This window comes from Chinchilla lanigera, unplaced genomic scaffold, assembly GCF_000276665.1.
Source record: "Chinchilla lanigera isolate Chin_1 unplaced genomic scaffold, ChiLan1.0 scaffold00002, whole genome shotgun sequence".
Lineage (NCBI taxonomy): Eukaryota > Metazoa > Chordata > Mammalia > Rodentia > Chinchillidae > Chinchilla > Chinchilla lanigera.
Window position 1 is genome coordinate 43,821,978 of NW_004955403.1, and position 27,245 is coordinate 43,849,222.

At 44.3% G+C, this 27,245-nt stretch overlaps 1 protein-coding gene across 3 annotated transcripts; it reads right to left on the bottom strand.

Moving 5' to 3' along the window:
- Nucleotides 1–26,426, bottom strand: Slc18a1 (solute carrier family 18 (vesicular monoamine transporter), member 1). 3 transcript variants are annotated; one of them, XM_013513636.1, is made up of 16 exons: nt 25,567–26,422; nt 23,329–23,538; nt 21,185–21,548; nt 20,533–20,591; nt 17,206–17,289; nt 16,299–16,391; nt 14,504–14,593; nt 14,244–14,287; nt 10,466–10,526; nt 10,288–10,383; nt 5,243–5,321; nt 4,270–4,321; nt 2,791–2,854; nt 2,502–2,621; nt 2,154–2,287; nt 1–397 (listed from the first exon to the last, which is right to left on the bottom strand). In XM_013513636.1, exons 2-16 carry the CDS (start codon nt 23,450–23,452, stop codon nt 284–286), a joined length of 1,578 nt encoding a protein of 525 aa, XP_013369090.1. In that variant the 5' UTR covers nt 23,453–23,538; nt 25,567–26,422; the 3' UTR covers nt 1–283. The 3 variants fall into 3 exon arrangements, with proteins under 3 accessions (XP_013369090.1, XP_005373683.1, XP_013369091.1); XM_005373626.2 differs by having other exon boundaries at nt 23,329–23,541; XM_013513637.1 differs by lacking the exon at nt 2,154–2,287 and having other exon boundaries at nt 23,329–23,541; nt 25,567–26,426.
- Nucleotides 26,427–27,245: the final 819 nt, after the last annotated feature.

The following is a 27,245-nucleotide window of genomic DNA, read 5'->3' on the forward strand; positions in this document are numbered from 1 at the left end:
TTGCAGAACCCGTCACAGCTCAAGTTTAATCAGACTGAGAGCCTCCGGAGAGGAGGCATCACTCTCTTCCTAGGAGAGAAGCTTTGAGGGAGATCTAAGGGTTACTCAGGTGAGCAGAGTTCGGGGCACAGCCCCTATGGGAAGGGAGGAAAGAGATACCCTAGACAGCAAAGTGGAGCCATTGAGCAGCTCATCATGATCCAGTGCCAGGGAGGAGGTGGCCCCTGAAGTTCAAGCCTCATGGGTTCACCTGAGACCAGGCTCAGGGGTCACCTTCAGGATGCTACTCCTCACTGTCAGGATCCTCATCACTGTTCTCCCCGAGGGGAAATTCCTTTGTGGGCTTCTGGGTCACATACGCCCGGGTCTCCATGGGGCAGTCCTGACTCAGAATAGCCTGCAGGGAGAAGCAAGGAGAGAAATCACTACCCATCTCTGACTGCCTCCCATCTCCCCATTCCTGTCCCCAGCTAGCTCATCCAAGTCTAACGCTGCTTAGGAAAATCTCAAGATGCAACCATAGACTCTGGAGCCTTCCCTCTGCTCTGTGTACACACACAGGCCTCCCAAGATACACAGGTAAAGCCAGGCATGGTGGCACATGCCTGTAATCCCAGCACTTGGGAGGTTGAAGCAGGAAGATCATTGCAAGTTCAAGACCAGCTTGGGCTACAAAGTGAGTTCAAGGCCAGCCTGGACTGTATAGTGAGACCCTGTCTCAAAAAGACAAAGAAAAAGAAGAGATACATAGGTAAGCACCCGTTGCAGGGACAAACATCTAATATGCTTTTAACTGAATCCCAGTGATAGTACAAGACACAGCAGGAAGCCGGCTGAAACTGACATTGCCTTCTACCAGAGCTTCCCGTCTTCTTTTATTCCTTTGAGCAACATTAACCACTCCCAACCTACCAGACCTTCATCCCCAACCATTCCCAACTCATCAGACCCCCAGGGTTGAACGCTGGGACAAGAGGAAAACACCCTGTTAGCTAAAATCATATACATAAGATCTTTCCCCTGAGGTTTTTACTCCTCAAAAAGAGTTGCCCCAAATACAACAACAGAGAGACAGAGAGAGAGAAAGAGAGAGAGAGACCCAGTAAAGATAAGGACAGACTAGCTAGATGTAGTAGTGCACACCTATAATCTCAGCACTCTGGAGCCTGTGGCAGGAGGATAGCTGTGAGTTGGAAGCCAGCATGGGCTACATAGTGTGTTCAAGGTCAGCCTGAACTACACAGCAAGACCCTGTCTCAAAACAAAACAAAACAAAACAAAAGCAGATAATGGCAGAGTCAAATGAATGGATGAATGAATGAATGTGGCCAGTGGAATTCTGCCCATTTATGGAAGGAATAATATGTTAATTTACACTGTGCTAATAACTACAGTAACTACAGTGAGTACAGGATAACTGCTTTTCTTCTTCCTCTTCTCTTCCTTCTTTTTTTCAGTATTGGGGATTGAACTCAGGATCTTCCTGCTGAACTACATCCCCAGTCCTTCTATTTTAGTTTTAGTTTTGTTTTCTTTTAGGTTTTTTTTTTGTTTTTTTTTTTGGAGACAGAGTCTTGCAAGTTGCAAGACTAAATTGCCCAGTCTGGCCTTGAACTTGTAATCCTCGGGCCTCAGGCTGTCAGAGTGCTGGGATTACGAGCTTGCACCACCATGTCTGGCTCCATTTTCATTCTTAAGATCCTTCTTAGCTGCACATGGTGATGCACACCTGTAATCCCAGCATTTGGGAGGCTGAGGCAGGAGGGTAGCTGAGAGTTTAAGGCCAGCCTGGGCTGCATAAGTGAGTTCAAGTCCAGCCTGAACTACATAACAAGACCTATCTAAAATAAATAAATTAATTAATAATAATAATAGGTGTAGATATTTAGAAAAGGGAAAATAAGGAAGGATACAACAGGAAGATAAATATAAAAAGGGGAAAAACTCAAGATGCAACCTTACACTCTGGAGCCTTCCTTCTGGTCTGTGTACACACACAGGCCTCTCAAGATACATAGGTAAGGCCAGGCACTGGGGAAAATATGGCAAATCCGAGAGATGATCAACAGAGGGAGGAAATTAGCATAGGAAAAAGGGATGAGACAATGGAAAGAAGTAGACGTGATTTTTGTTAAGCAGTTAGAACTCCTTACAAGCTTCTCCTCATTGGCTGGGGGGTTTCGCAGGAAGTAGCAGAGTGGAGCATAGGTGATGTTAACCACCCCAATGATGACCATGAGCCAGGGAAAACCAATAGCCCGCACAACGGCACCCCCGGTGGATGGGCCTGTGAAGAACAAAGCAAATTCACAAGTATTTATTGAGGCTCCATCACCTGTAAGACCCTACCCTAAGGGGTGACCCATAGGATGTCACAGGGTCGCATATCTTCAGGGCCCTAGGATGATCAGCCTTCTGGTTACACCTCCAGCTGGTCAACTATACATAGGAGTGAGGAGAGGACCCAGGTCTGGGACTACCCTGTTCTCCAGCCAACATACCTATAGCAAAGCCCACACAAAAAGCCACATCGGCAATAGCGTAGACACTCCCGTACACCGAGGTGTGGCGCAGATCTACCAGGTGTCCCATGATGGGCATCAGAGAGGAATCCACCATGCCTGTGGTCAGAGCACAGCAGACACGGTCATTCAGCTCCACGCACACCCACGGTGTTCCCTCCCCATTTCATCCCTCCCCTCGGCCTGCTGTCCTCCTGCTCCCTCTTCCTCTCCACCTCCTCCTCTGATGAGAAAAGGAGGAAGAAAGGCATCTGAGGGGACTTCTTACCTATGGCAAAGCCAAGGCCAGCATTGGGGCCGATGAGACCAAAAATACTGCGAGCCAGAGGAACCTGCAAGGGGAAGGAGGAAGAGCTCAGCAGGACTCCGGCCGGGCGGGGTGGGCCCGAGGCTTCACCTGAGGCCCGTATAGAGTGTGTGCTGTGGGCCACACTCTGAATTCTCACACCTCGCTGTGAAGAAGAATCATTACCTTCACGTTAAGACATGAAAACAGGACTGGTGTCAATTGCATTAAACGCCCTCCCCAGAGTTACAGAGCTAACATGCTGCAAGATCAAGCTTGGACCTCAGGCTTGACTCCGTGGTGCTGCGCCAATGGCCCTTTCCAGTTCACGCACGCGCACTCTTCCTCCTCGTTCTCCACTGTTCTCCTCCTAGACACCCTTCCGTCCTCACTCCTCCCAAATGGGGCTGCTCCTCTTCTCCGTTACTGACCTCATCCAGAGGGTTTATTTAAATCCCGAACTCGGTACCCATTGGAGCAAAAGGCAGAACAACCAGTTACCCCCTGGGGCAGTGGCACGGTTTCAGCACCGCATGGACAGGATAGGAAACTCATTCCCACTGCCCAGTCTCAAGGTCTTCCCTTCCCTATTGTGCAGGTCCTGCCTTCCTGGGTAGCTGTCACTCAAACCCCTTATCCCAGCACACTCACCCCTCACGGGGTTAGCATACTGGATAGACAGTGGCTGATAACTATTCAGAGTGGTGCCCAAAGGTATTTCTATTTGTCATTAGTAGGGTGGGAGACTCACTGAGGGCCACCACGTGCCTGCTGCACATCATGCCGCGGTGCTGTGGATTGCCATAACCACTCTGGGAACTGCTAGTAGAATCCTCTCCATGCAGATGAGGACACTGAGCAGAGAGGTGCTGTAAGTACCTCACAGTCACACAAAGAGCAAGTGACAAAGCTGGGGTGGAGCCCCATGCTGCAGCCCATGCCAAGCACAGCACTCAGGGCTTTGCACCTCTGCTTTCATCACCCCCAAGCCTAGAGGCCAGTGTGCCAATGATCTCCTCTGGGGACAAAAGGAAATGAAGGTGTAGCTTGAAAGGGGCTCCTGCACACAACCAGGCCCTCTTTCTTTCTTCTACCAAATATTATGGTGCCAGAGATCAAGGCACAGATGGTGGTTCTTTGGTGACTTATGCAGACCTGTCAGAGTGGGTAAGCGAATCAAGTCATAAGATGCACCATAGCTGCTGACGTGTCTGCTTTTGTGTGCCTGCACACCAAGCCTCAGACCTCTGGTTCCTTCTGCCCACTGCCTTCCTCTCCCTCTCCTTGCCCACCTCTTCTCGATGGCACACCAATTGGATGGTAGCATCTCCCCCAGGGCTAGGTCATTTCTACTGAGAAACAGTTTTTTGGCAGTTCTTGCCAAGTGAGCTCTACTTAATTTGAAAAAAAAATGGTCTATTAATATCTGTCTGTTTCTCCCCTAGACCTCATTATACTTACGCAGAGCAAGCTGATACCAACGACTACCATCCCAACCAGGGAGCACAGCCACCTGCAAGAAAAGGGCCATGACCAGACAAGAGTCAGGGGAGAGGTCACCTGTCACTCCAAACCCACCACCCTGGCCAGTCCTACCACCCCCAATTCCAACACTTTGGAGGACGAAAGAGAATAACTGCATCTCTACAGGACCTGCTTGTGTTTGGGTCTTTCCTATCCTTCCTTTGTTCTCATCTTCCACCAGCCCAGATCCAGCCCAGATCCAGTCCCCTTGCCATTACAGAGGCAGGGATGGTGCAGCGGGATGTATCCTTACTTCCTTTAGAAAAGGAACTTGCTGGCTCAGAAGGCACCCTTGGGAGAAGCTCTTGAACTTGATTTATATGGTTTTCCAGTCTAGACTACCTCCTACCCATTTACACTTTGATTGCAAATGTCCAACTCAAAAAGCAAACAGGAAATTTCAAATTTCCTGTTGTCTCTACTTTCCATTGGCAGTGACTGTAAAAATCTGTATTCTGAACTCCAAAGATAAAAACTAAAGCTGTAGCTGTTTTCCTTGTAATATAGGAACAGAATCTGGACACTTCCCACTCAACCCCCAGCCCACCTCTTTAGTGGCTTCTGAGGCCCCTCTGTCAGATCCCCAGGGGTCTGATGAACATAGTTTGACAACGACTGCCCCAAAGTACATGCTCCTTTCTTCACAGCTGCTTTCTCTGGGGATTCTCTTATCTCCTCAAGTGGATAGGGAACAGCAGGAAAGCAAAGACCGTCCCTCATGCATACACTGCCTCTTGTACAGCATTCAGCTCAGGACCATCCTTTCTCATTCCTCCCAGTGGGCAATTTTTACCACTCTGTGTTATCCTAAACTTCCAGTCCCAGAGAAGTTGTTTGTCAGCCTAAGTCCTGTACAGGTCTTTCCCATCCTGTGCTCCTAGCATTCTTCCCAGGCCCATAGGCTACATACCGACCCATCTTGTTGGCCAGCACACCAAAGAGGTTGGTGCCGATGAGGTAGGACACACTGGCAGGCAAAAAAGCAAGACCTGTAGAAGGACACAGATCCTCACCTTAGGACATGTCCAGTTGACTCTGAAATACCTGTCTCCTAGGAGACAGCAGAGTTCCTCTCTTACCTTCCAGAATCCCCCAAGCACATTATTTTGTGGTTTGGAGATCCTGGTGCAAACACAGAGCAGAAGGCATAGGACCCCACACCACTGCTTTTCCTAAGAGCAGGGTCGTTCAGCCTTAACACATTGAATGTGCTTCTGGTCCCTCATTAGACTTTCTGGAAAGAGGCCTAATGCGCCATCGTAATGTGTAAAAGATGCTCGATCATCAGGGTGAGAACATGAAAGATGCACATATTCTTGGAAAATAAAATTCTCACCTTGTTATTCACCTGTCCTTCTATCCCTTTGCCAGTGACCTTGGATGAGTTCCTAAAACATTCCGAGCCTTGGTTCCACATCTGGGAAAAGCAAAGCTATGATTCTACCCTATCAGGTTACAGGGAAAAGCAAACTAGATCTGGTATACGGAAACATTTTGTAAATGGAAGCCCTGGCCACACGGCTTTGTGTGACAGTAGAGTAAAGCGTACTAGACACATGGGTTTGCCACACAGTTCTGAATTCAAATTGTGGCTTGGCCACTTGTGAGCTCTATGACCTTGGGCAATTTACTTAGTGTCTCTGAATCCCATTCATCCATTCATCCCTCATAATAAACTTTCACCAACTGCCAGTTTTCTTGCAGGCAGGAATGGAGTCCGGAATAGACAGGCAAAATTCTAGTTCACATTCCAGCAGAGAGAAATGGACAGCAAAAAAATAAACAAGAAACAAGAAAATATAATTTTGAAAAATATTGTGCTCTATGGAGGAAACTTAACGTGGCAATATGGCAAAGTGACCAGGAAGAAATCTACCTTGGATTTGGAGGGGAAAGCGGGGTCAAGGAAAGACTCTGAGAAAATGGTGTAAGCTGAGGAGATCCACTCGTGTGTGTATGTGTGTGTGTGTGTGTGTGTGTGTGTGTGTATGTATGTGTTTAGCACTTCATACAAATACAAAGGCCTAAAAGAAAAAGACAGGTGAGGGAATGGGGTTCAACAGTAAATCTGAATAGAAAGACAGGAAATCATCATTGTGCAAAGTAGAAAGGAACGTGTGACCAGGGACTTACAGAAAGATTGTTAAACAGTGGGGAAACCCACTTTAAGTTTGTAGTCATAAATACAAGGTGAAAGCAGTTATCTGGTTGTGTGTTTTTCCACTGTTCCATTCCACTCTTCAGGTACAAACAAGGAACAACAATGGGACAGTTTTAACCAGGGTCAGGGCTTTGCCAGGTGGCCAGCTCAGAGGAAGTGGGGGTTTCTGGGTGAGAGGACGGCATTAGTGATGAACTACAGAATCCAAACTGAGTAAAGAAGGGAGGACATGAGTAGTGATGGACATAGTAATAGACTTGAGACCCGTAGATTGCTGATCTTAGTTTGGCCAAAGTTAACATGGGCTATTAGAACATCAAAGCAAGGAGCATGTAACAGGCTGCTTGGAATTGAGATTGCAGAAGTGATGTAATTAATAAAAATGTCAAAGCCAAGGGTATACCTAGGATTGATTGGTTAAAGGAGACAGGAGAAAATAATCATGGTAAGACAGTAGATTAAGGAAGTAAGGTTTAGATGTTGGTAGGGTTATTCACCTGGATACTGACATCCCTGAAAATGGCAGCAGAAGTAGAAGAGAAAAGAACAGTGTCAGCATCTTGAAAGAATGAGGCGGGGCGCTAACAGACCAGGAGATGATTACAATGAAGATTGGTGGGTGGTACAACCTAACAGCATGCTCTGCGATGGAGACAGGGTCTTTGAAGAAGGACAGAGAAGAAATAGTTTGGAAGCAAGAACAGAGAGCATGGCCTGGGGGAAAGATGGACTTCCATCAACAGGGCTGTGGGAAAGCAGCGTTTGAGGCTGTATCCAGGTACAGTGAAGATGAAGGAGGTATCAGAGAAAAGAATGAGGTCCTGGGGCTCTCACCAATGACAGGGAGTCCCACAAAGCCCAAGGTTTGGGAGAAGAGTGGGAAACTGAGGTCTAATGGGAAATTAAGAGCTCTCTGAAATAAGAGATTGCTGTGGTCTGAGTGTGTTCTCCAAAGGGTCCTGTGCAGGAGGCTGTCTCCAGTGTAGTGATACAAGTGGCGATGGGACCTTTAAGAGTGGAGCCTAATGGGAGGGGAGCTGTCCTCCAAGTGTATTAAGGTAACATGAGGTCTCTGAGCTTTGCCAAGAGTGAACTGCTATAAGTGTGAGCTAGACCACCGGGTCACACTCTAGCTTCCTGTTAGGTGAAGTAATCCTTTACTTCTGCACATACTCTGGCCATCTGCCAGAGGCCCTTCCCAGAGCTGACACTCTACTGCTTGGATCATTAGCCTCCAACACTGTGCTAAATAAGTCTTTTGTACTGTATAAAATGAGCCTGTCTCAGGTATGTGGATATAATGATAAAAATATACTCATACAAGGAATGATAAGAATTCTTTCCAGATGAGCTGGTTGTGAAGCTTAAAGGTAATACTGCCTATCAAGTATTCTGCACGGTGCCTCGCACGGTAGGTGCCCTGGAGGTACTGACCTTATTCTCATCATAACTGGTGAGTGCCTGGTTTAGGACCAGAACCCAGGCCTCCTGCTTTAGTGCCAGGCATTTCCACCACCCAACCCCAATGATGTGATAGCACCGATGGCTCTGGAGCAAAGACCTGCTTGGAATTAGCAGCATGAGTTTCTTTGGGTCTCAGCAGCCCTCACTACACTTCTCTGGCTGTAAAGGAAACAATGGAGCCCAAGTGAAAACCTCATTAAACCCAAAGTCAACAGGGCACCAGGTCCTGGCTGATGGCTTGTTTGCTTTTAATATTCTCTTCTATGGAGTAGAAACGAAGGCTAGCTCAGTGTGTTTGTCCAGTCTATCTGCACAGGGGTGGCAATCTGTTCCAAAGTATATCTATTTGTTTATGTGTAATTGCCTGAGAAAAAACTTAGAGGTTATGTCTCCTGGACTGTTTATCTCATTTGAGGAAATAGGCATCTCTGGGAAGCTTGCTGGCCTGGACATATCTCCTTGACATCACTGTGAATGGTGCGGCATTTCCAAAGGAGACTTTCCTCAGTCCCTGAAGCTTGTTGTTTATAACTTGACTTTAGTTTACCCTGCCCCAGCGCTGTGTATTCTTGACTCCGTGTCCCCTGGCACAGGTGCACCCGATCCCAGCGTGTCTTCAAGAGCGGCAGAGAACATACAGCTGTGACTATCAAGATGGTTTAAATAAAAAATTACAGAAATAGCAAATAATAATTCTTATTAGCTGACTACATGCCATATTCTATGCATGGTGCTAATCTCTTTGGAATAAATACATAGGCCAGAATAACTTAGGAAGATATCTCTACTTTTACAAAGAAAGAAGGAGAGTCCAAGGAGGTAAAATAACTCATGCAAGGTTACAGTGAAGAAGTGGCCAGGTCTCCATTCAGACCCAAGGGGGCCTATTTCCACAGTGGAGGCTCCTTTCAGCACTGGCTGACGGCGCTTGGCGCAAGTGGCCCACACGGCAGAGGCCACATCACACACTGCATATCGCTCCCAGTAACCTGGTTGCCTTTGCTCCTCTGAGCCACCTGGAGAGGTGATCTCCATGTAAAGCATTAGTTTTCTATGTGTGGCTGCTGGGGACCGGATAGCATCACCTGGAATCTCACTGGAGATCCAGATTTGTCTTTACTGACCTGCTATCCGGTGCCCACAGTCAGGCTGTACAGCCTCGAGGGGTGACTGTGGTGTCAGCCCTGGAGAACCTCCAGTGTCAGACTTTACAGATGCAGAGAGCAGTGAGGAAAGCTGCGCAAGACGCTGGTAACCCGGAACTGAGTCTCTGGTATCTGAGGCTGGGACCAGGGTTGCTGGGGGAGGGCTCCTGCTTGCTGCAGTCGCTCACGGACACCAGGAGCCTCAGTAGTCAGACCTTGGGCAGGGGATGCATTATGTGCACTGAACACTGCCTAACTCAATTAATTATCAAGGCCAGAGGCAGTTGCACTCCAGAAAAATTCAATTTGGGGCCAGGAGTGCAACTGGGAACTTTGCCTACAATTGTTTTCTAAAAAAATTAGATTTGGTGTTTTTCAGCGCATCCTGGGCTGTATCAGGCTCTTATCAGCTAACCCTCCGGGTCCATAAGCCTCCTCTCCCTGCAGTGACAGAGCCATTTTCACGTAGCCTTCTCTGTCACCTTGCTCTGATTTCCTGAAGGGGCTGGAGCTTTTTCTGTAAGCTCAAGTGAGTTCTGAGGCTCCAGCAGAGAGGCTGGAGCCCTCTGTCTGGCCTTAGAGATTTCCACAGAGCTCAGCACCTTCCCTAGGTGAGAGCTGCAGTGTTTCTTCCACAACAGCCTTTCTAGAGGTGAAAAGACAGCAAAAGGGCTGGAGGTGTGGAAGAGGAAAACATGTGGATCATACTGGTGGTTCACACTGCGTGTGGTACAAAGCATGCCCACAGCTTACGTCACTCATTCCTACAATTAATATGAATGATAGTGCATGGCAATATTGTGTGTGTACAAAGCATTTCCACGCCCTATACCATTTATTCCTCCAATTGTTCTTTCAACTAGATGGTGATTGATGCCATTTCAGAGATGAGAAAGGTCATTTGCTCATGTTTACGTCACTAATCCATGGACCTGAAGCAAAATCCTGTCTTTTGACTGGAAAATTTTAATCCCTTTAGCATTTAGCTAGGTATAGCTCCTGTCACCCGTCCTTTCTCAGGCTGCTTCTCTGGATGGCTGCCCACACGGAAGGTAATTCTACGAAGGAAACAGTGTCCCTCTAAGATGCTGATGACCTGGGCTTGGTGATGTTTCCTGGTTGCCTGAGAGAGGGCTCACAGCACCTACCTCTGCCCAAGTCTAAAGTGAGGTCCAAGTTACTTACCTAGCTGCCACTCAGGGGAGCACATGGTCTGCATCATCCAGATGGGCAGGGTGGGTTCCAGGATGGCCACTCCCATGTTGGCAAAGCAGATGGAACCTGGAGAGATGGTTCTGTGAGCCACTGTGGCTTCCTGAGGCCCAGACTCTTCTAGTCCAGAAGGGGACCGTTGCAAGCTTACCTGCAGCCACCAAGATATAAGGGTCTTTGAGAAGCATTAGGAGTGGGGTCCCCTTGGCACTCTGAGAACATGGACAAGAAAAAATCTTCATCAGTACAGTGTTCACATCCCTCCTGCCTTTTTTGTTGTTGTTGTCTTTTTTTTTTCTTTTTTGGTTTTTTTTTTTTCCAGTACCGAGAATGGAACTCACAACCTTTTGCTTGCCAGGCAGGCGCTGTGTCACTGAGCTAAATCCCCAGCCCCTGTTGTTGTCTTTTTTGAGACAGGGTCTCACTATACAGTTCAGGCTGAGCTTCAACTCACTTTGTAGCCTAGGTTGGCCTCAAACTCGCAGCAATCCTCCTGCCTAAACCTCCCAAGTCCTGGGATTACAGGTGTGCACCACCACGACCGGCTATCCCTCCCATCTTTGCAGTATGAGAATACACACACAGGACCTTGGAGACCATTTACACCAGCTCCTTTACTGCAGAGATCAAGAAACCCAAGTCCAGGGACAGGAGGTGACTTACCTGATGTCACAGAGTAAGCTGGAGGCACAGCCCACCATGTGTACCAGGCTGAGATAATCACAGGGAAATTGCATCATACTTCAAGCATAATGCCTGCCTCTGCTTGACCTCAGTCAGGTCCAAGTGAAGGATGGTGAGGCCGGGACTGGGCAACAGGCATTCCAAGGCCTTTCTGCTCCATCTATCTGGCACCAGCTTCTGTTTTTGAAGGACCACAGGCCAAGCGCTGAGTCCTGAGTGAGCTTAGAAGTGCTACCTCAGGAAGCTCCTCAAGCCATCTGAATTCCTCTTGCCCAGGTGAGGCACACCGCACTGGTGTAATGGAGAGCTTAACCATCTGGGTTAAGACACTGGCCTAAATGCCCGGTTCTAGCTTCCCCTCCCTCTTGGTGTACCCTTATCCCAGCACACTTGGTCACCCCTCCCACCGCCCGTGCAATCCCGCAGTCCCTCCGCTATCACTGTTCTCTTTGCCAGAACTACTTTCCTTCTCATCTCCAGGTTCCTCAAATTTGTTATGTTCAAGCTTAAGAGCAAAGAACTACAAGGATCTTGAATACTTTTTAGTAGGTTTGTTTTTTACAGTGTTGTGGGCATAAAAGTCATAATATTATAAATTGTTAAAAGGTGGAACCAATAGGTAAATGTCTTAATTTGGGAGAGAGCCAAGATACAAATACAGACCAGGAAAAGCAACAAAAGTCCTGCAAAGTTGGGCTGGAAGCAGAAGCTTCACTATGAACTCGTGTGTGTGTGTTAGCTCTCTCACTGAGGGGGCCTAGAAAGGAGGAGACCCTAACAGCAGTGAGCAGACCAAGGGCCCATATTTTGGTTTCTAAGCACCATTCCCCAGTAAAAGAAACCAGCTCTCCTTGGAGAAATGGTTGGTTCCAGGGATGAAGCAAGGAAGGTAAGAGATGAGCATGGGACAAGCTTTGGTACAGAAAATAAAACTTCACTCAAAAAATACAGTGGCACACTAACATGGCACAAGAGCCAGTTTCAAAGGGCTCCCATTTGCCAAGTCTAGGTCAATTCGACCATCAATGTAAATAGACAATGAAGAATTAAAATCGACTGATCAAAATAGCAATCTATAGATTCCAACTAAAAATAAGCAGGTAAATGAATAAAGTATATATGTTTGCATACAATATGTATAAGTATACATATAGTATGTATCAAGATAGAAAAAGAAATGACTATTTCGTACAGCAAAATGTCAACTGATGATGCAGAGGGATTTATAAAATAGAAATCCCAGAATTTATCAAATATTATGGTAAGGATTGGCTCAGGCAAGGATCATTGATGTATGATAAACCCAGGGAGGGGTGAAATTTGGAGAAGACAGGAGACTAATATGACATCAGTGTCTCCTACAGACTATTCATCAGTTACAAAGTGAAAATTATAACTGCACAGTGGAGAGACCCACAGCATGTTGGCCCAGTGATCAAAATGATCACCACTGACGGGTGGGTGGGGATTGTGTGCCTCCAGATGTAACACTTTAGATGGGCACAGTATTTCTTAGATGATATGATGACAGGAGGTATATCACCTGGAGCTTGTTGTGAGGAAACATCAGGCTAGCCATACAAGGGAGATTTTTTTAAAATAACTATATGCTTCAAAAATTCAATGCCATGAGAGATAAAGAAAGACAGAGGAACTTTTCCAGACTAGAGGAGACTAAAAGAGGGGACACACGAAAGTACCACATAATCCTGGACTAAATCCTATACTGACTACTTTTTTAAAAAGACTGCTAAAAGAACTTTATCAGGATAATGGAAAAATCAGACTAGGAACTTTGGATATTATGCCAATGTTAAATTTCCTGGATTTGATAACTCAGTTGCCATTACATAAGAAAATAGCTCTGTTCTCAAGGAAAATCCTTTATTAAGGGGTAAAGGAATGACATAAACACTCTACTCTCAAATGGTTCAGAAAAAGATAAAGAATGATAATAATTTGTGGATGTGTGTGTGAGAGAGACAGAGAAAAAAGAAATATGGCAGGCTGGGGATATAGCTCAGCAGCATAAGCGCTTGCCTGGCAAGCCTGAGGTCATGAGTTTGATTCCCGGTACCAAAACAAAAAAAAGAAAAAGAAAGAAAGAAATATGGCAAAAATGTTAAACATTAGTAAAGAAATTGGATTATGGGAGTTCTCTTTCATAGGGGTATGTATGATATCTTATGCTTACAACTTTTCTGTAAGTTTGAAATTAATTCAAAATGAAAAGTTTCAGAAGTCTAGTGAAGCACTGATTTCCCCCGGATGCCATGATCAGGTTCTTCATAAAAATATATGTCAGTATCCTTTTTCCTAGTTTCCTTTTGCCCAGACTTGGTCTTTTGGTGTAATGAGTTATCACTGTTGGTACAGAGGGTACTCAGTAAATAGTGGTGGAACCATCTGCGAGAATGTGCCTCCGCCTGGGCAGGGACTGGGACCAAGCACACTCCAGACCTGGCAGTCTGAGCAGAAGGCATGTGGTGCTCCCTGCTCTGAGGAGTTTGGGGTGGGTAGTGGTTACAATTTCATCCACCCCTGAGTACCCAGACATCTCTACCTGTAGAGCCAGTTCCCGAAGAGTGACATCATCTCAGCTTCAGCAGACCACAGAAGGCTCCCAACTACTGTGTGGGAAGTGGCACCATCAAAATGCCAACTCTGTCACAGTGTCAAATTATCTGAGATGCCTCTCACTTTACCTTCAGTCTCTGTGTCTGTAGAATGAGACTAGACTATGTAAGATAAAGCATAGATGACATAATTACTAGAGGTATTATTATAATTACTTCTGGAATACCTTGATGATCTTTAAGATGCAAAGTCAGGGTCTTTAGATTAAACTTTTCCATATTTCCTGCACCTTTTTCTTCTGTTTGTTGAGTAATTCATCACAACATAATTTGATATTGATTTCACACAGCATCTTTGGCATGGAATCAGACCAGTCAACTCTGGTATTCATTATCTGTGACAGATGATCATCTGTTAGGGATGTCTTGGAGGAAGTCTTTTATGCAGAAAGATTGTCTGGAGGCCGCTGAAATTCTTCTCCAGGATGAGACTTATTTGGTCCTCCCTCTTTGTTAGACTCCTTTGCCACTTCCTACACTGCCTTAAATGCAGCCCTGTGCAGAAACTATTCTCTTTCCCCTTTTCTCCGACAGTGTGCCAAGCATACCTGGGTCCCAGTACCTAGCCATTCTGCGTGTCTCTTAGTGATGGAACTGGTGTCCACTCACCTCAGGAGAGATTTTGGAAGGCTGCAGGATGCAGAGCTGGAGTGCTAAGCAAGAAGAGAGCAGAGGAAGAGTTCAGCTTGTTCATGGTCAGGCAGGGGTTCTAACAATAGCCACACTGCGACCAGCTAACGTCTTTTCTAAGATAGGGCAAGCCTTGCTCCATTGAACACATACAGACCACCCACCAGTGGTAAAGACTGACAGACTGCATTCTGAAGCTGATTGGACTCTCACTGCCCAGGACCCCACTGCTGACTTACCTCCATCCAGTAGTGCCAGGAAGGCCAGGATGAGAAAGGGAGCAGACTTTCCAACAAATTCATACATCACACTTCCAAAGGGAGCTCCCACTGGAAAGGCAAAGCGTCACATACGCAGAGGTGAGGCCCAGCCCAGCTGGTGAGACTCATCCACATTATGAAGTGAGGATTTATTGAAGACCTACTAAGGGCTAAGCTCCACTGGGGGTTCTGGGGCCTCAGAGATGAAGACTTGGTCATTGTCCTTGCAGTGAAGGAAACATGCTTGGGGGTCAGAGGGGAAATAATTAGAATGCGGTGAAAAGCTGGGGAGTAAAAGGTGTGTGCACACAGCGCTGTGTAAGCCCAGGGGCATGGGTCAGAGAGTTTAGGTGGCCACATGGGCTTTGCCAAGTGCAGAAGCAGGAAGCAGGTAAGGCGGACACAGAGTTGTCAGAAAAGATGGTGCCACTGGAGAAGAAAGTCAGTGTCAGCTGGGTGTGGTGGCGCATGCCTGTAATCCCAGCACTCGGGAGGCTGAGGCAGGAGGATCGCTGTGAGTTGGAGGCCAGCCTGGGCTACAAAGTGAGTTGAAGGCCAGCCTGAACTGCACAGTGAGACTCTCAAAAAGACAAAAAAAAAGAAAGTCAGTGTCATTAGAGTGTGAGTACTTGCAAGGGGAAGAGTACAGATGGAATGGATTGAGGCCACTGAACCAATCCCCCAGATATCTGGATGAGCTGTCTGCTAGACCTTTTGGCCTGGGGAGAAACATCTCTGTTTTTTAGCAGGAGAGAAACACCACAGGCTTTGAGCTCAGAAAAATTCTTCTGGCAGCACCATGAAGGAGGACAGAATGTGAAAGAGATCAGGCAGAAGGCTGGTATCACGATCCAATCAGGAACAGGTGAGCTGGCCTCAAAGCAACTGTAGAGGATAAAATGGGTCTGTTCACTTGAAACTGATTGGGATGAAGGAACCAGGGTGCACCGAAGTTTAAAGTTGAGTATTACTCAGTCTGCAGATGAGGAGTGAGGAACAGAACTTTGTTTCTTCTCTTTTCCATGGTGGTGAAAGGTGATCCCATTCTAAAAGGATTTTAGGTGTTGTCTCAATGAGCGCAAAAGCTCCTAGAAGGCAGGACTTTGTATGCCTGGAGCTTCTCATCAACATGCCCTCTGTGCTAGCATTGTGTTTGACATGTAGAAAATGCTCAGCAGAAAGAAGTGACTTGTCAGGTCTAATCAGTTAAGCAATACGAATGAACTGCAAGAAAAAGTATAACCTTATTGCTTGTAGCTTGGATTCTGAGTGAAGAATGTCTCAGTCTTTATTCTAGGTCTTGCACTGCCTGGCTGTGACTTTGGATGATTACTTAACCTTCCTTATCCTCACCTCTATCCTGAGGCAGTCACTTCTTCCCAAAGTGGTGGTGTGGAACAAAGGAGATTATATCTACAATAAATCCGGTAGAGAACCTGGCAAAGGGCATGCTTTCATGTGGGAAGCTCTGGCCACATGTGGAAGCAGAGGTGAGACAGGCCACGAGTACAAATGTAGAATGTTCACTCCCTTGGACAGGCTGGTCTCCTGGAATTATCCCAGGCTCTTATGGGCTCTTATGGGCTGCTCTACTTCTTAAGGAAAAAGAAACCTTTCCATGGTGATATTTTCAAAGAAGTCAACATGAGATTGGACCAGGGAGGAGAATACTTGTCTTCCATGTCCTTGGAAACACCTGCTTCTGGAACCACCTCTCATGGTCTGCAGTACCCCCACCCTCCTGAACCTCAGTCTCCAGCCAGGCACAACCTACCCAGCACTCCCAAAGCCAGGCCACCCAAAGCGATTCCCATGACTTTGCCTCTCTCGTAGTCATCGGTGTAGACACTGGCCAGCATTCCAAGACCTGAACAGAGAATGACAGATGAGGATGGCATATAAGAGGTTTCTGTCTGACCCCGCAAAGTCTTTGGTCCCTGCCTTACTATACCTTGAGTGACAATCTTAGAGTTCCAGTTTGAAGGGTTGGCTCACAAAACTTAGTCCACAGCATACTGTAAATACTGCTCCCCACTGGTCCCCCAAATCCTCACATTACTCACTCATCTGATAATTGAATAATTTTGGAAATGCGAAGCCTCTGGGAAGGGTAACATAAAATACAATTGTTTAATTATGCCTCAGTTCATAGGGAAGACTAAGGAAGGGAACCCCAGTGAATACAGACTATCCTATTCAATATGGTGCCTGAGGAGGAGCATGAATATGCCCAGCACCGGGGAAAGTGCATTGTAGCTGTGGTTTCAGGATATTCACCTTGGAAAATGGCATACCAGCCTCACAAGAGTCCGTGAAATGTTGTGAAGTGTTTAGCAATACTTTGCAAACTATACTGTTATTTCTGGCAATTTTAATATAACTCCTCTCATGAAAGAAGAGGGCAACAGAAAAAGGGCCGCAAAGTGGCAGTAAGTGAAGGCTTGACCTACTTTGTGGCTTTACCTGGGCTTGTTCTGACCTGAGCTAGCTGCAGCTGAATATTATCACAGGAAGTTATCACAGGCTTAGGGATCTATAGGCCCTGCTAGCAACCCAACACTTACCTTAATCCTGAATCATAATTTCTACCTATAAGGCTGATATTTTTCCTTAATTTCCTTATATAAATATGATAATGCCTGAGGTAGTAAGAGGTGGTAAGAAATGTTTGTCAGCCCTACCTGCAACAGAGGAAAATGAAGATCCAATGCCTTGGAGGGTTCGGGCCACAAATAGCAGGGTATAGGTGCCAGAAAAAGCAAACACTGTACACAGAGAAGAGCAAGAATGCTTCAGTTATCAGACTGCCCTAGACTGCCCAGCCGCTACATGACATGCCCATGATATGGCAGAGATGACTCACTTATGCATAGCTTTTAATAGAGCATGATGATTTTTACTATCTGTTCTTGAATTTATCTTTGTAATCTTCCCCAGCCTTCAACCAGAACTGATTTTAATCAGGAAAAAGACTAGGAAACCACCCACACATACACAAAGCCACTGCACAGTAATGGAAGGCTGGATCTCCATAGATCTTGGTGAAAACCTGACATCATATCTACTAGAATCAGATGTCTGTGAAGCCCAATGCCCTGGGCTTGGAACTAGTAGGAACCTACTTAGACCCTATTCCTAGGATCTCCAAAAACATACAAATTTGGCCTTTTTTGTTACTGGGCCACACTGGGTACCCAGAGTACTCTGACAACACGTGTACACACCAGGAAGCATAGGCATTGAGTAAAAAATATCTTAAGGCAAGCCTAGAGGCACACGCCTGTAATCCCAGCACTCAGGAGGCTGAGACAGGAGGATCATTGCAAATTCGAGGCCAGCCTGGACTGCAAAGTGAGCTCAAGGCCAACCTGAACTGCATAGCAAAACCCTGTCTCAAAAAGACCAAAAAAAAATATCTTGTGATGCAGTCAGGTCCTTCCCTTTACCTCACGTTGGAAGATCTTTTAATCAAGTCAAAGTAGTATTTATTAAATAAATAGTAAATGCACAGCTTTGCTAGTCTCTGTAGCAAGAGAGAGAGGTGGGGGGACAACATCTAGGTCATACCTCTGAAGAGATTCAGTCTATTGGAGACTAACACATGAAAACAAGAATCAAACAGAAATATGTTATCATAAACTAAATTACAGGGTGTTGGTGGTCAGGTTGGTAGGTTCAGACATGCCTTACCCTCAATTCCAGAACAGTGTTTCCTAAAGAGAGAAGCATCCCTCCCAAAAGGTCTGAATCAGAAGAATTTTAATCCTTTGGGTCATTCATTACAGGTGTGTTGGTTGTGTTTACAATCTTTGTCAGTTACTTCCCGACATGATCACATTCAACTACTCACTGTCTCCCAAACAAGCACAGTCTTAGTCTCTCCCTTCCTGGCTTCCAGTACTCTTTCATGGGCTTTCCAATGCCATTTCACAGATTTCCAATCTGTTCAAAGTCTACCATTCCTATGACCTTTGAGAATAGAGTAACCAACCTGTCTTGGCTAGCCCAGACTTTCTTAGCTGTAAAACTGCAAGTCTCTTATTCTGAGAAGCCCCTCAGAGAACGGGCAATAGGGGATGGTAAATCACTCTGTTCAGAAAGATCAAAGTAGTTTCCTTTTTCTTTTGCACTGCCAACCCAGACCACTATTTAGCTCCCAATTACATTAAGCATGGTTCCAAGATAGGGACCTTTGACAGCTGTAATGGGCATCAATAACCACTTTTTAGCAGTTTTTTTTAACCCTAAGCAATGTTACAGAGTGATATTCTAACCACTAAATATACTTTGTTTGGGATAGAATTATGCTCAGTGAGTACAGCAACACTGGTGATCTCATGGAAACAAAAATTATGATTTATCACATACAGTTTGGCAGATAAGAAAAGCTTTCAAAATTTGAGTTCTTGGCAGAGAATGAGATAAGAACCTAAGGCTAAGGGTTTGGGCTCCATCAATACACTGTATTCTCTTATTTTGCAGGCTGTTTTTCCCCAGCCGCCATATACTCCTGGAGACCTGGAACCATGTCTTTTCTTTCTTTAACTGACATAATACATGTGCTTCATAAAGTTTTGTGAAATGATTTCTAAGACTTATTAGATGATCTCATTAATTTTTGATTTCTACCCCTGATTGTAATACATTCTTGTTAAACAGTGGGTCAGTAGGAGTCAAATCCTATGCTGGGAGGTAAAAAAATGGAAGAGGAGTTGTACAGGAAGTAGATCATTTACAGAAAGGTAATAAAAACAAGAGACAGAAGTTATGTTTTTGGAAAGCAGAAAGTCAACAGAGTCTGCAGGAGTCACTGATGGGTCCACAGTTTTCCTGCTCTTAAACTGTAATAGGAAAAGGCCCCCAGCCAGTATACTTCAGTTTCTCAGTTGCCCAGGTAATTGTTCCTGTCACAGTTCCTGTCACTACTGTCTCCTAGAAATGGCTGGCCACTGTGATGCACAGCTGATCACTATGATGCGTATTGTAAGAACTAATCCAAGACAGCCAAGTTCTCAGCTTCTTGTTTGCAACCCCATAAAAACCTCCTTCCCTGAGCCTTTGGGGCCTGACATTTTGAGGGATAATTAATTCCCTGACAGTGCCCATCCAATGTTAAATAAATCTGCCTCCAAATCCTGAGTGTAGTTTCGGTGTTTCTGCTTGCCATTGCAAAATTACCCCCTAAATCTGGATTCCCCTTGCATTCTTACTTACTTTACATCTCAGGGTCAACTATACTTTTCTTACTATTTCTATTCCATCCTCATATTATTAGGAACACTTAGCTGATACTGAATAGAGTATTTGCCCTTTTCCTTTCTTGTTCCTTTAGCAAATTTATTTTCCTAAGCTATAACCTTTAGTGCCCTTAGCTGGAAAGCAGTAAACTTTTGGAATTTTTCAGTCACTATTGTCCAACTTTCATTTTATTTTGTTAGTTGGCCTTCACAAAGCATATCAAAACACCATGATATCTGGGCATAGTGGCATACTCCTGTAATTTCAGCACTTGGGAGGCTGAGGCAGGAGGATCCTTGTGAGTTCAAGAACACCCTGGGCTACAAAGTGAGCTGAAGGCCAGCCTGAACTGAATAGCAAGACCCTGTCTCAAAAAGACAAAAAAAAAGAAAAAAGAAAAAAATTGCTATGATATCTTCCCTAACATGGGGTGGAAGGAGTGATTGTACTACATTTACTCAGGGAATTACTAATAGTAGCACACACTCATACACACACACACACACACACATTCAAACAACTTTCACGGTTTCCACTGACACAAATGAAGAATCTATTCTTCAGCAGAATAGACACATTCCAACTAGATTATGTTGCTACTACTATTCTAGTCTGTACTCCAAAAATTACAAATCATTGAAATCAGTGTTTGAGTCCACTTACTCAGATGTCTAATTACTCACTGGGCTGAACTTACTCTGTTCTCTACACTGCATGATAAAATCAAAGGCACTCAGCAAAGGGAAGAGATGGGGAAGCAATTTACTTACTAATGGTGGAGAGGAACATGATCACAAAGCCAGCAAACATGGGAATGTGATATCCAACCCTAAAAAGGGATTGAACAAGATTCAATTCCAACAAGCTTTCATATACACATATATTTTTAACGTAAGTGGGAACAGAAATGCAGTTAATTTGAGTACATGGTAAAACCTGCCTATGGATGCAAGTGTGGAGATGGGATATAACATGTGATGAGCACAAGTAAATAAAATAAATATATATGAAACTTATCTCATGGACTAAAGCCAAATCCCCATTTTCCAGAAAGGATAGCTTATATGGTGTATATTGCCTTAAAACACCAGGATAATCTCAGACACACAGTAGAAGCCCCAGTACTTTAGACTGCATTAGATTCTCCTGCTCTTCCCACTCAAGCTCTGTTTCAGAGCACCGATGAGACATCAGCTGTAAGCTGCTTCTCACTGGTTCTCTGCTTGACATTTAGTATTCATTACATCCTAAGAAAACAAGAAGCCCACATTTCACCAATATATCATCCTTTGGAGAAATCAGCTTTCCAAATAGCTAACTCCCCTTGGACAAGAGCGATGATTCCTTCTAACCACCTATATGAAACTTCAGCACACAGCTATTACTACCTGAGTCTGTGGAGTACCGTGCCTACTGAGATACCTGTTGGTGAGAGGTCCCACGAATGGGTTTACCAGAAGTTGCATCAGAGCCTTTGAAGCAAACAGAATTCCAACCCGAAAGTTCTCCTCCTCCAAGAATTCTGTGTCTTGTAAGCAGTTGTTTTTATGTGCTGAGCTGGCTTCTGTGACTGGAGGCGGGATGGTGCCAAAAGAGCCATTGGGCCATACTGTGCTCCTGGGAACACTTTCTTCCACAATGATGGTGGTGTTGTCAAAAAACGAGAAGATGGCAGAGAAGGCAGGAGAGGTGGGAGCTTGCAGGGAACTTAGGAAATAGCCAGTGTGCAGAGAAGAGTTGCTTTCTTTGAACTCTGTGGCATACAGGAAGGTGGGCACAATGGGCACTGAAAGTCAATGAAGACATGATGAAGGCTAAGGACAGATAATCTTTTCACCATTACTAGGTTCAGGAGCATTGCCATGGGGCTTGGTTTTATACTAATGGAAGATGTCCAAGTGACATCTTTTACCCAGTAAAGATCTGCCTGCCCATATTATCCTATTTACAAAAGGGCCTGAATCCCAAGGATCATACAGTTGTTCTCATGGGTGGCTGGATTCTGTACTTGGTAACTCACTACGCACTAAGGTTACTTATAACCTAAAATCAATACTTGCTGAGCTATCATGAGTTTTTACAGACCAGTGAAGAGGGTCTAAAAATGTGAAGTACCCATTGTGCTCATTCTGGCTGATGTAGAAGAAGTGAGCATTGCCCCTTTGTCTCAGCCCTTACACACAGGGGACCAGAGAGCTGGAAGAGGCATAGGAATCAGTGTGGTGTGGTCTAAGAGGCTGCGGCTCTGGGGTGGTTCCATGATGTTTGAATCCCAGCTTTAGCACCTGTTAGCTGGTGGCCTTGGCCATATCATTTAACACCTCTGAACTTAATTTTTTTTTTGTAGAGAAAATAGAAATTAGCAGGATGCATTATTTTTAGAATTCAGTCTATGTGGTGTGAGGGGCATTGTGTGCGATTCTGCTTACAATGATTCAGTATTGCCTAATTCAGTGTTTGCAACAATTTAATAGCACATAGCTATAAGTATAGAACCAAGAATAATAAGAATTGACTATATTTGATTAACTATTTGTCATCTGTCTCAGCAAGATTTTTTTTTTTTTTTGTCTTTTTGAGGCCAGATTTCACTTGCAGTGATCCACCTGCTTCAGCCTCCTAAGTGCTGGGATTACAGGCATGTACCAAAATGTTCATCTGGGGAAGATTCTTATTTAAAGGCATACATCATACTCATGAGGGGCAACTTTTTAATAACCATTTTTATCCTGGCAATAATATAATGTGTAAATTAAAAGAGCATCAAGCAGAGAAAGCAGGATTGTGGGAAAAGTAGGGTTTGGTAAGGACTTGGACACCCAATGCAGTATACTATTTTTGGAGGGCACAGGCTGGAAAGGCAAAGCTACTTACTGATGAGTTTTTCACCTTAATAAAAATTCTGCTAAGCCATCATGGTGCCAAGCCAATATGGCGCAGCCCACTGGAGGCCATGTGGCAGGCTCCACCTTCCTCCTCCCAGGTCATATTACAACTTCCTACTTCCTTTTTTACAACATCCTGTTTTCCTCTTCCCACCCCCTGTCCAATCACTACCCACCAGTCACACAGATCATCCCCTAAACCCCACCCCCAGCCTAGCCCTATATAGTCTTTGTTTCCCTGGCCAGGCCCTCAAAAGCTCTACATCCCTCCTTTCTGCTGTGGTCTTCTCTGTGCCTGCAATAAAGGCATTTTTTATTTTGTTCTATTCTTATCTGTGCCAAAAAAAACCTATCACTTACTGTCTCAGAGGTCACCGGAGTCATTAGCACCTTGGGAAGATGGAATGAGGAGGAAGGAAAGCAAGGTCATTCTGGTTCCCTGGCTTCCTCTTTTTGAGCCAGATGCTCTCTAAACCTCCATCTCTTTGAGACCCTGGAGTCAGTAACAACGGCTTGCAAGCTTTATGCTCATTGCCTGCAGCTCCCTCTGACCCCTAGAGGCTTCCATGTGTTTTCACCAGAAAAATTCTGAAGTTTGCTCACTGCTGAAATTAAGCAGGGTATGTGCTGCCTGCCAGGGCCCAAAGCCAACGAACCCTCAGTACCAAGACACTAACTTACCCACCACAGTAAGTAGCATATTGTCCAGGAGCAAAGCTACAAACACCACCACCAATACCAGCTGCCGGGACTCTCTCCCTTCCTTCAGCACCCGCCGAGGCACATCCAGGACCTCCTGGAGCATGGCGAGCCTGGAGTAGGTACTCCTCCAGGTAAAGGCTGGTACCTTTACAGAGATGGAGAGCAAGTCTGCCCAGCGAGTGATACTCACTGCTAAAATGGAAAGTGTGACAGGTTATAGCTAATAGGATGATATTGGAAAAATTTGTCACCACTCATTTCTTATACTTCTTAATAATAACTCCACCAATTCCCAGGGTACCTTCAAGGCAAGCACCACTTACCAACAATTCATATCTTGAATTATACATAGCACATCTAACAGACAGTACAGGTCACCTAGCCCCGTATCTCTTAGATGTCAGACATTTGCCTCTCATCTTGATTGTTTCGGTCATTGTTTGGGTCACTGACTGGTCACTGGCTTGGGTCACTGTTAGGTCATTAATTGTTTAGAACTATTACTTCCTTTTTTTCCCCTCTAAGTTCATGCTTTTGAAATACTGTTTTAAAAAGTAATTTTATTAAAAAATATAAATATATACAAGATAGTTAAGATCGTTATATTACTCATTTCTCTTAGTTCATTGAAAAGAACAGTTTGTGCTAATAAGGTTTGGACAATTATCTTGTACTCTGAGTAACTAATTTAAAGACATCTTGTTTTGAAATTTTGTGTTACTTTTTTCTCTTTTAAATAAAATTTAAAAGATTTTTTAAAAGTAATATTATGTACTATGCAAAAATATTCTGTCCTATATCTACCACCCAAAAATGATAGTCTACATTCCATGTACCACCCCAATACATCTTATGCAGTCCAGAGTCATTTAGGTTGCTCGTTGAAAAACATTGGGCTGGACTAGAATTTTTATCTAACGGCTCCAAAGTCAGAGCCTCAGGAGCTAAGGAGATTTGTCTTGGATTGTACAACTGATGTCAAGTAGGCTGAAAGCCCAAGCTTTTTAACTTGCATGCTTCCAATCTACCATTTTTCTTTGCTGCAGAGTACTAGATGTGCTCTTATTCCTTTGTTTAAACTGTGAACCCTTGCTCAGAAAGACGTGTTACCCTGTGTAAGATACTGACTTTCATGATTAGTGTCCCTTCTAGGGTTTCCTATAATTCACCAGCATTCAGTCACAGTACCTAGTCAAACTTCAAGTAATCATAGTTTCAGGGAAGATTTCATCTTCTTTTGTATGGCCTCTGTTGTGATATCAACAATACCAATCATTTAAAATCTTAAAATAGGCCACTGTCATGAAATGTTTCAGATCCTAAAAATTTTATCATTTTGTTTACTATTTTGATTTTTATTAGTACATGTTTGCTTTTGATTCAGTAACTTTACTTCAAGTTACCTATCCAAAAGAAATTATCAGAGATGCAGCCAAAGATTAATGATCAAAATTATTAACTGAGTTTTTATTAGTGAAAATGGAATATTTTAAAGTCTTTTTTTCATACAATCACAATGACTTAGGAAATACTTTAAGTATAATGTTAAGCAAAAAAGAGAGAGACAGATATATTAATCTGTGTTTACAGCTGGAGTTCAATTATAATAATTTTTATTATTAAAAAATAAATATATAGGCACATTTTTTATACTGAAATGCTGGCTGTTTATAACTGATGATTTCAATTATCTTTTTTATTTTTATTATTTCTAAATACAATGCAGTGTAATGAACAGATTTCATAATAAAGTAGCGAATAATTTTAAATGATTTCTCTGGAGTTCAACATCAGATTGAAACACTGGATGTTCCCCAAAAACTGAGCTACTTTGTTCTGAGGCCAGGACTGGAAGAACATTCTCCAAATGGCAGTTCAAGTGGCCAAGGTCCCAAATGAACCAAATTCTGAAATAACCTTTAACCAAGCACTGCATGCAGTTATTGAAGACCCCTCACTTCTTTAACTAAGGAATTTTCAAATACAAACTTACTTAAGATACTTAAAGACTGAAAGAAGAAAAACAATGAAAACTACAAGATATTAAGCAGAACAACATACGTACTATAAGGAGAGAGCTCAAAACAAAAAAAGAAAGAAAATCAGGAAATTCCTAACAAATCAGTAGTAAAGTTTATAATAAAATTCCTCTAATGAGGGACAAAAATGACAAGGAAGTATTAAATTTGTTCGAAGAGAGAGAGAAAAAAATCTTACCTTGCAGCCCATCTTGGTGTGAGGCACCTAGTGAGTTATCGGCAGCCGTTCTGCTCACCAGGCAGCAGGGACTCTATTCTCTGTTCTCTGTTCTCTGAATGTGGATGTGCTGAAGGATTTATTGCCACATGTTATCTTAGGATGCTGTGTGTGTGTGTGTGCCCTTTGTCCACACAGATTTAATTGGAGCCTTCAACAAGTTTCAATCAGACCCTTGGCTCCCTGCGTCAGAGGCAGGTAGGCAGGACTGGGGAGCACACAGGGAGGGAGAGATAGCTTTCTAACGACAGAGGCACTGGACTGACTTGCTTTTTGTAGGTGCTTATCTGTCATCAAACCCTTTAACTCTTGCCTGGCTCAGAATATAGAGTGTAAGACAAGATGGAACCAGGGCACATTTCCTGTCATTTGCTACTTAGTCAGAGGCTCCTCATACCCTAATTGCTTCCTGGAAAGAAACAAATCTCAGAACTTGTACAGAGCAAAAAAATAAAATAAGGTATAATGAACTGTGCTTGATGTTCTCAAGCCACAAACAATCCAATCTCTGTGGCCTGAGTAAAGGCACAGCCCTTGCATCTCAATACCAGTTTAGTATCTGGGACATAATGGTCTCCAGCAAATCTTTCTTGTGTGGATTACTGGATGAATGGCTGTAAGACAGAGTACAGCTCACTTTGGAATCTTTTCTTTTTTCTTGAACTGGGAATTGAACTCAGGACCTCGCACTTGCCAGGCAGGTGTTGTGCCGCTAAGCTGTATCCCCAGCCCCATTTTGGAATCTTGAGAGACAGTATGTGTCTTTGTTAGTTTCCTCATTGCTGAAACAAAATACCCAACATCCACAAGTTAAAGGAGGAAAGAGTTATTTTATCTCACAGTTTGTGGAGGTTTTAGTCCATAGCAGGCTGGCTTCAAGGCAGGGCGGCGCAGCAGAGGGACATCACAGAGGAGAAACAGTCCATGGCAGGGCAGGCAGGAGGCAGTGAAGCCTGCCTTCCATCTTTCCATTTATACTCCATCCACGTTACAACCCTGTTGGTTGGTGCCACTCATACCCGGGGTGGGGCCTCCCCTATCCACAACCAGAACTGTGCTAAACCAATTAAGTTATCCCATGTACTTAATTCATTTTCACACACCCTAGAACCAACCACCTCTGAAAAGCCCCACCTATGAGCACATGAGGCCTTTGAGGCACATCTAGATATAAGATATAACAGTATGGGCCAGTATTATTCTAATACTAAGAGCCATTGGGATATTTGGAAGGTGGCGGTGTGCCACAGGAAATTGTGGAACTGCATCATGAATGAGCTACTAACCAGGCAAAAACCTTAAACACTGGCATTTGGAAAGATAAGGAATTAGTTGAAGCAGTGCATTGCAACGTATGTATTAAGTTTACATTAGCTATTGCTTTTGCTTCTATAGAGTCTGACCTTGTTTTATCAAGTTCTCTCCCTCCAAGGGTTAACATTTGGATCTTTTAACTTCATGTTTCTGCTAGCTTATTAATTGGATTCAATCCTCCTATATCTTCCCTCACTTTCCACTTATATTCCCATGTCTGTTTTCTTTCTTTCTTTCCCCTGACATAACCTCTTAAACCTCTCTTCCCTTCATCCTTTCTTGGTATATAAATTTGTCATTAAAAGCCATTTTTTCTTTCTTTCCTT

What these genes read in the sequence shown, in the direction of transcription:
- Slc18a1 (XM_013513636.1), bottom strand. Translation starts at nt 23,452, where the DNA reads ATGCTCCAGGAGGTCCTGGATGTGCCTCGGCGGGTGCTGAAGGAAGGG. An exon ending in GTGGGACCTCTCACCAACAG is followed by an intron (nt 20,592 to 21,184) that starts GTATCTCAGTAG and finishes ATCCCTTTTTAG; the next exon opens with GGTTGGATATCACATTCCCA. An exon ending in TGGCCTTGGCTTTGCCATAG is followed by an intron (nt 2,622 to 2,790) that starts GTAAGAAGTCCC and finishes CTCTGACCACAG; the next exon opens with GCATGGTGGATTCCTCTCTG.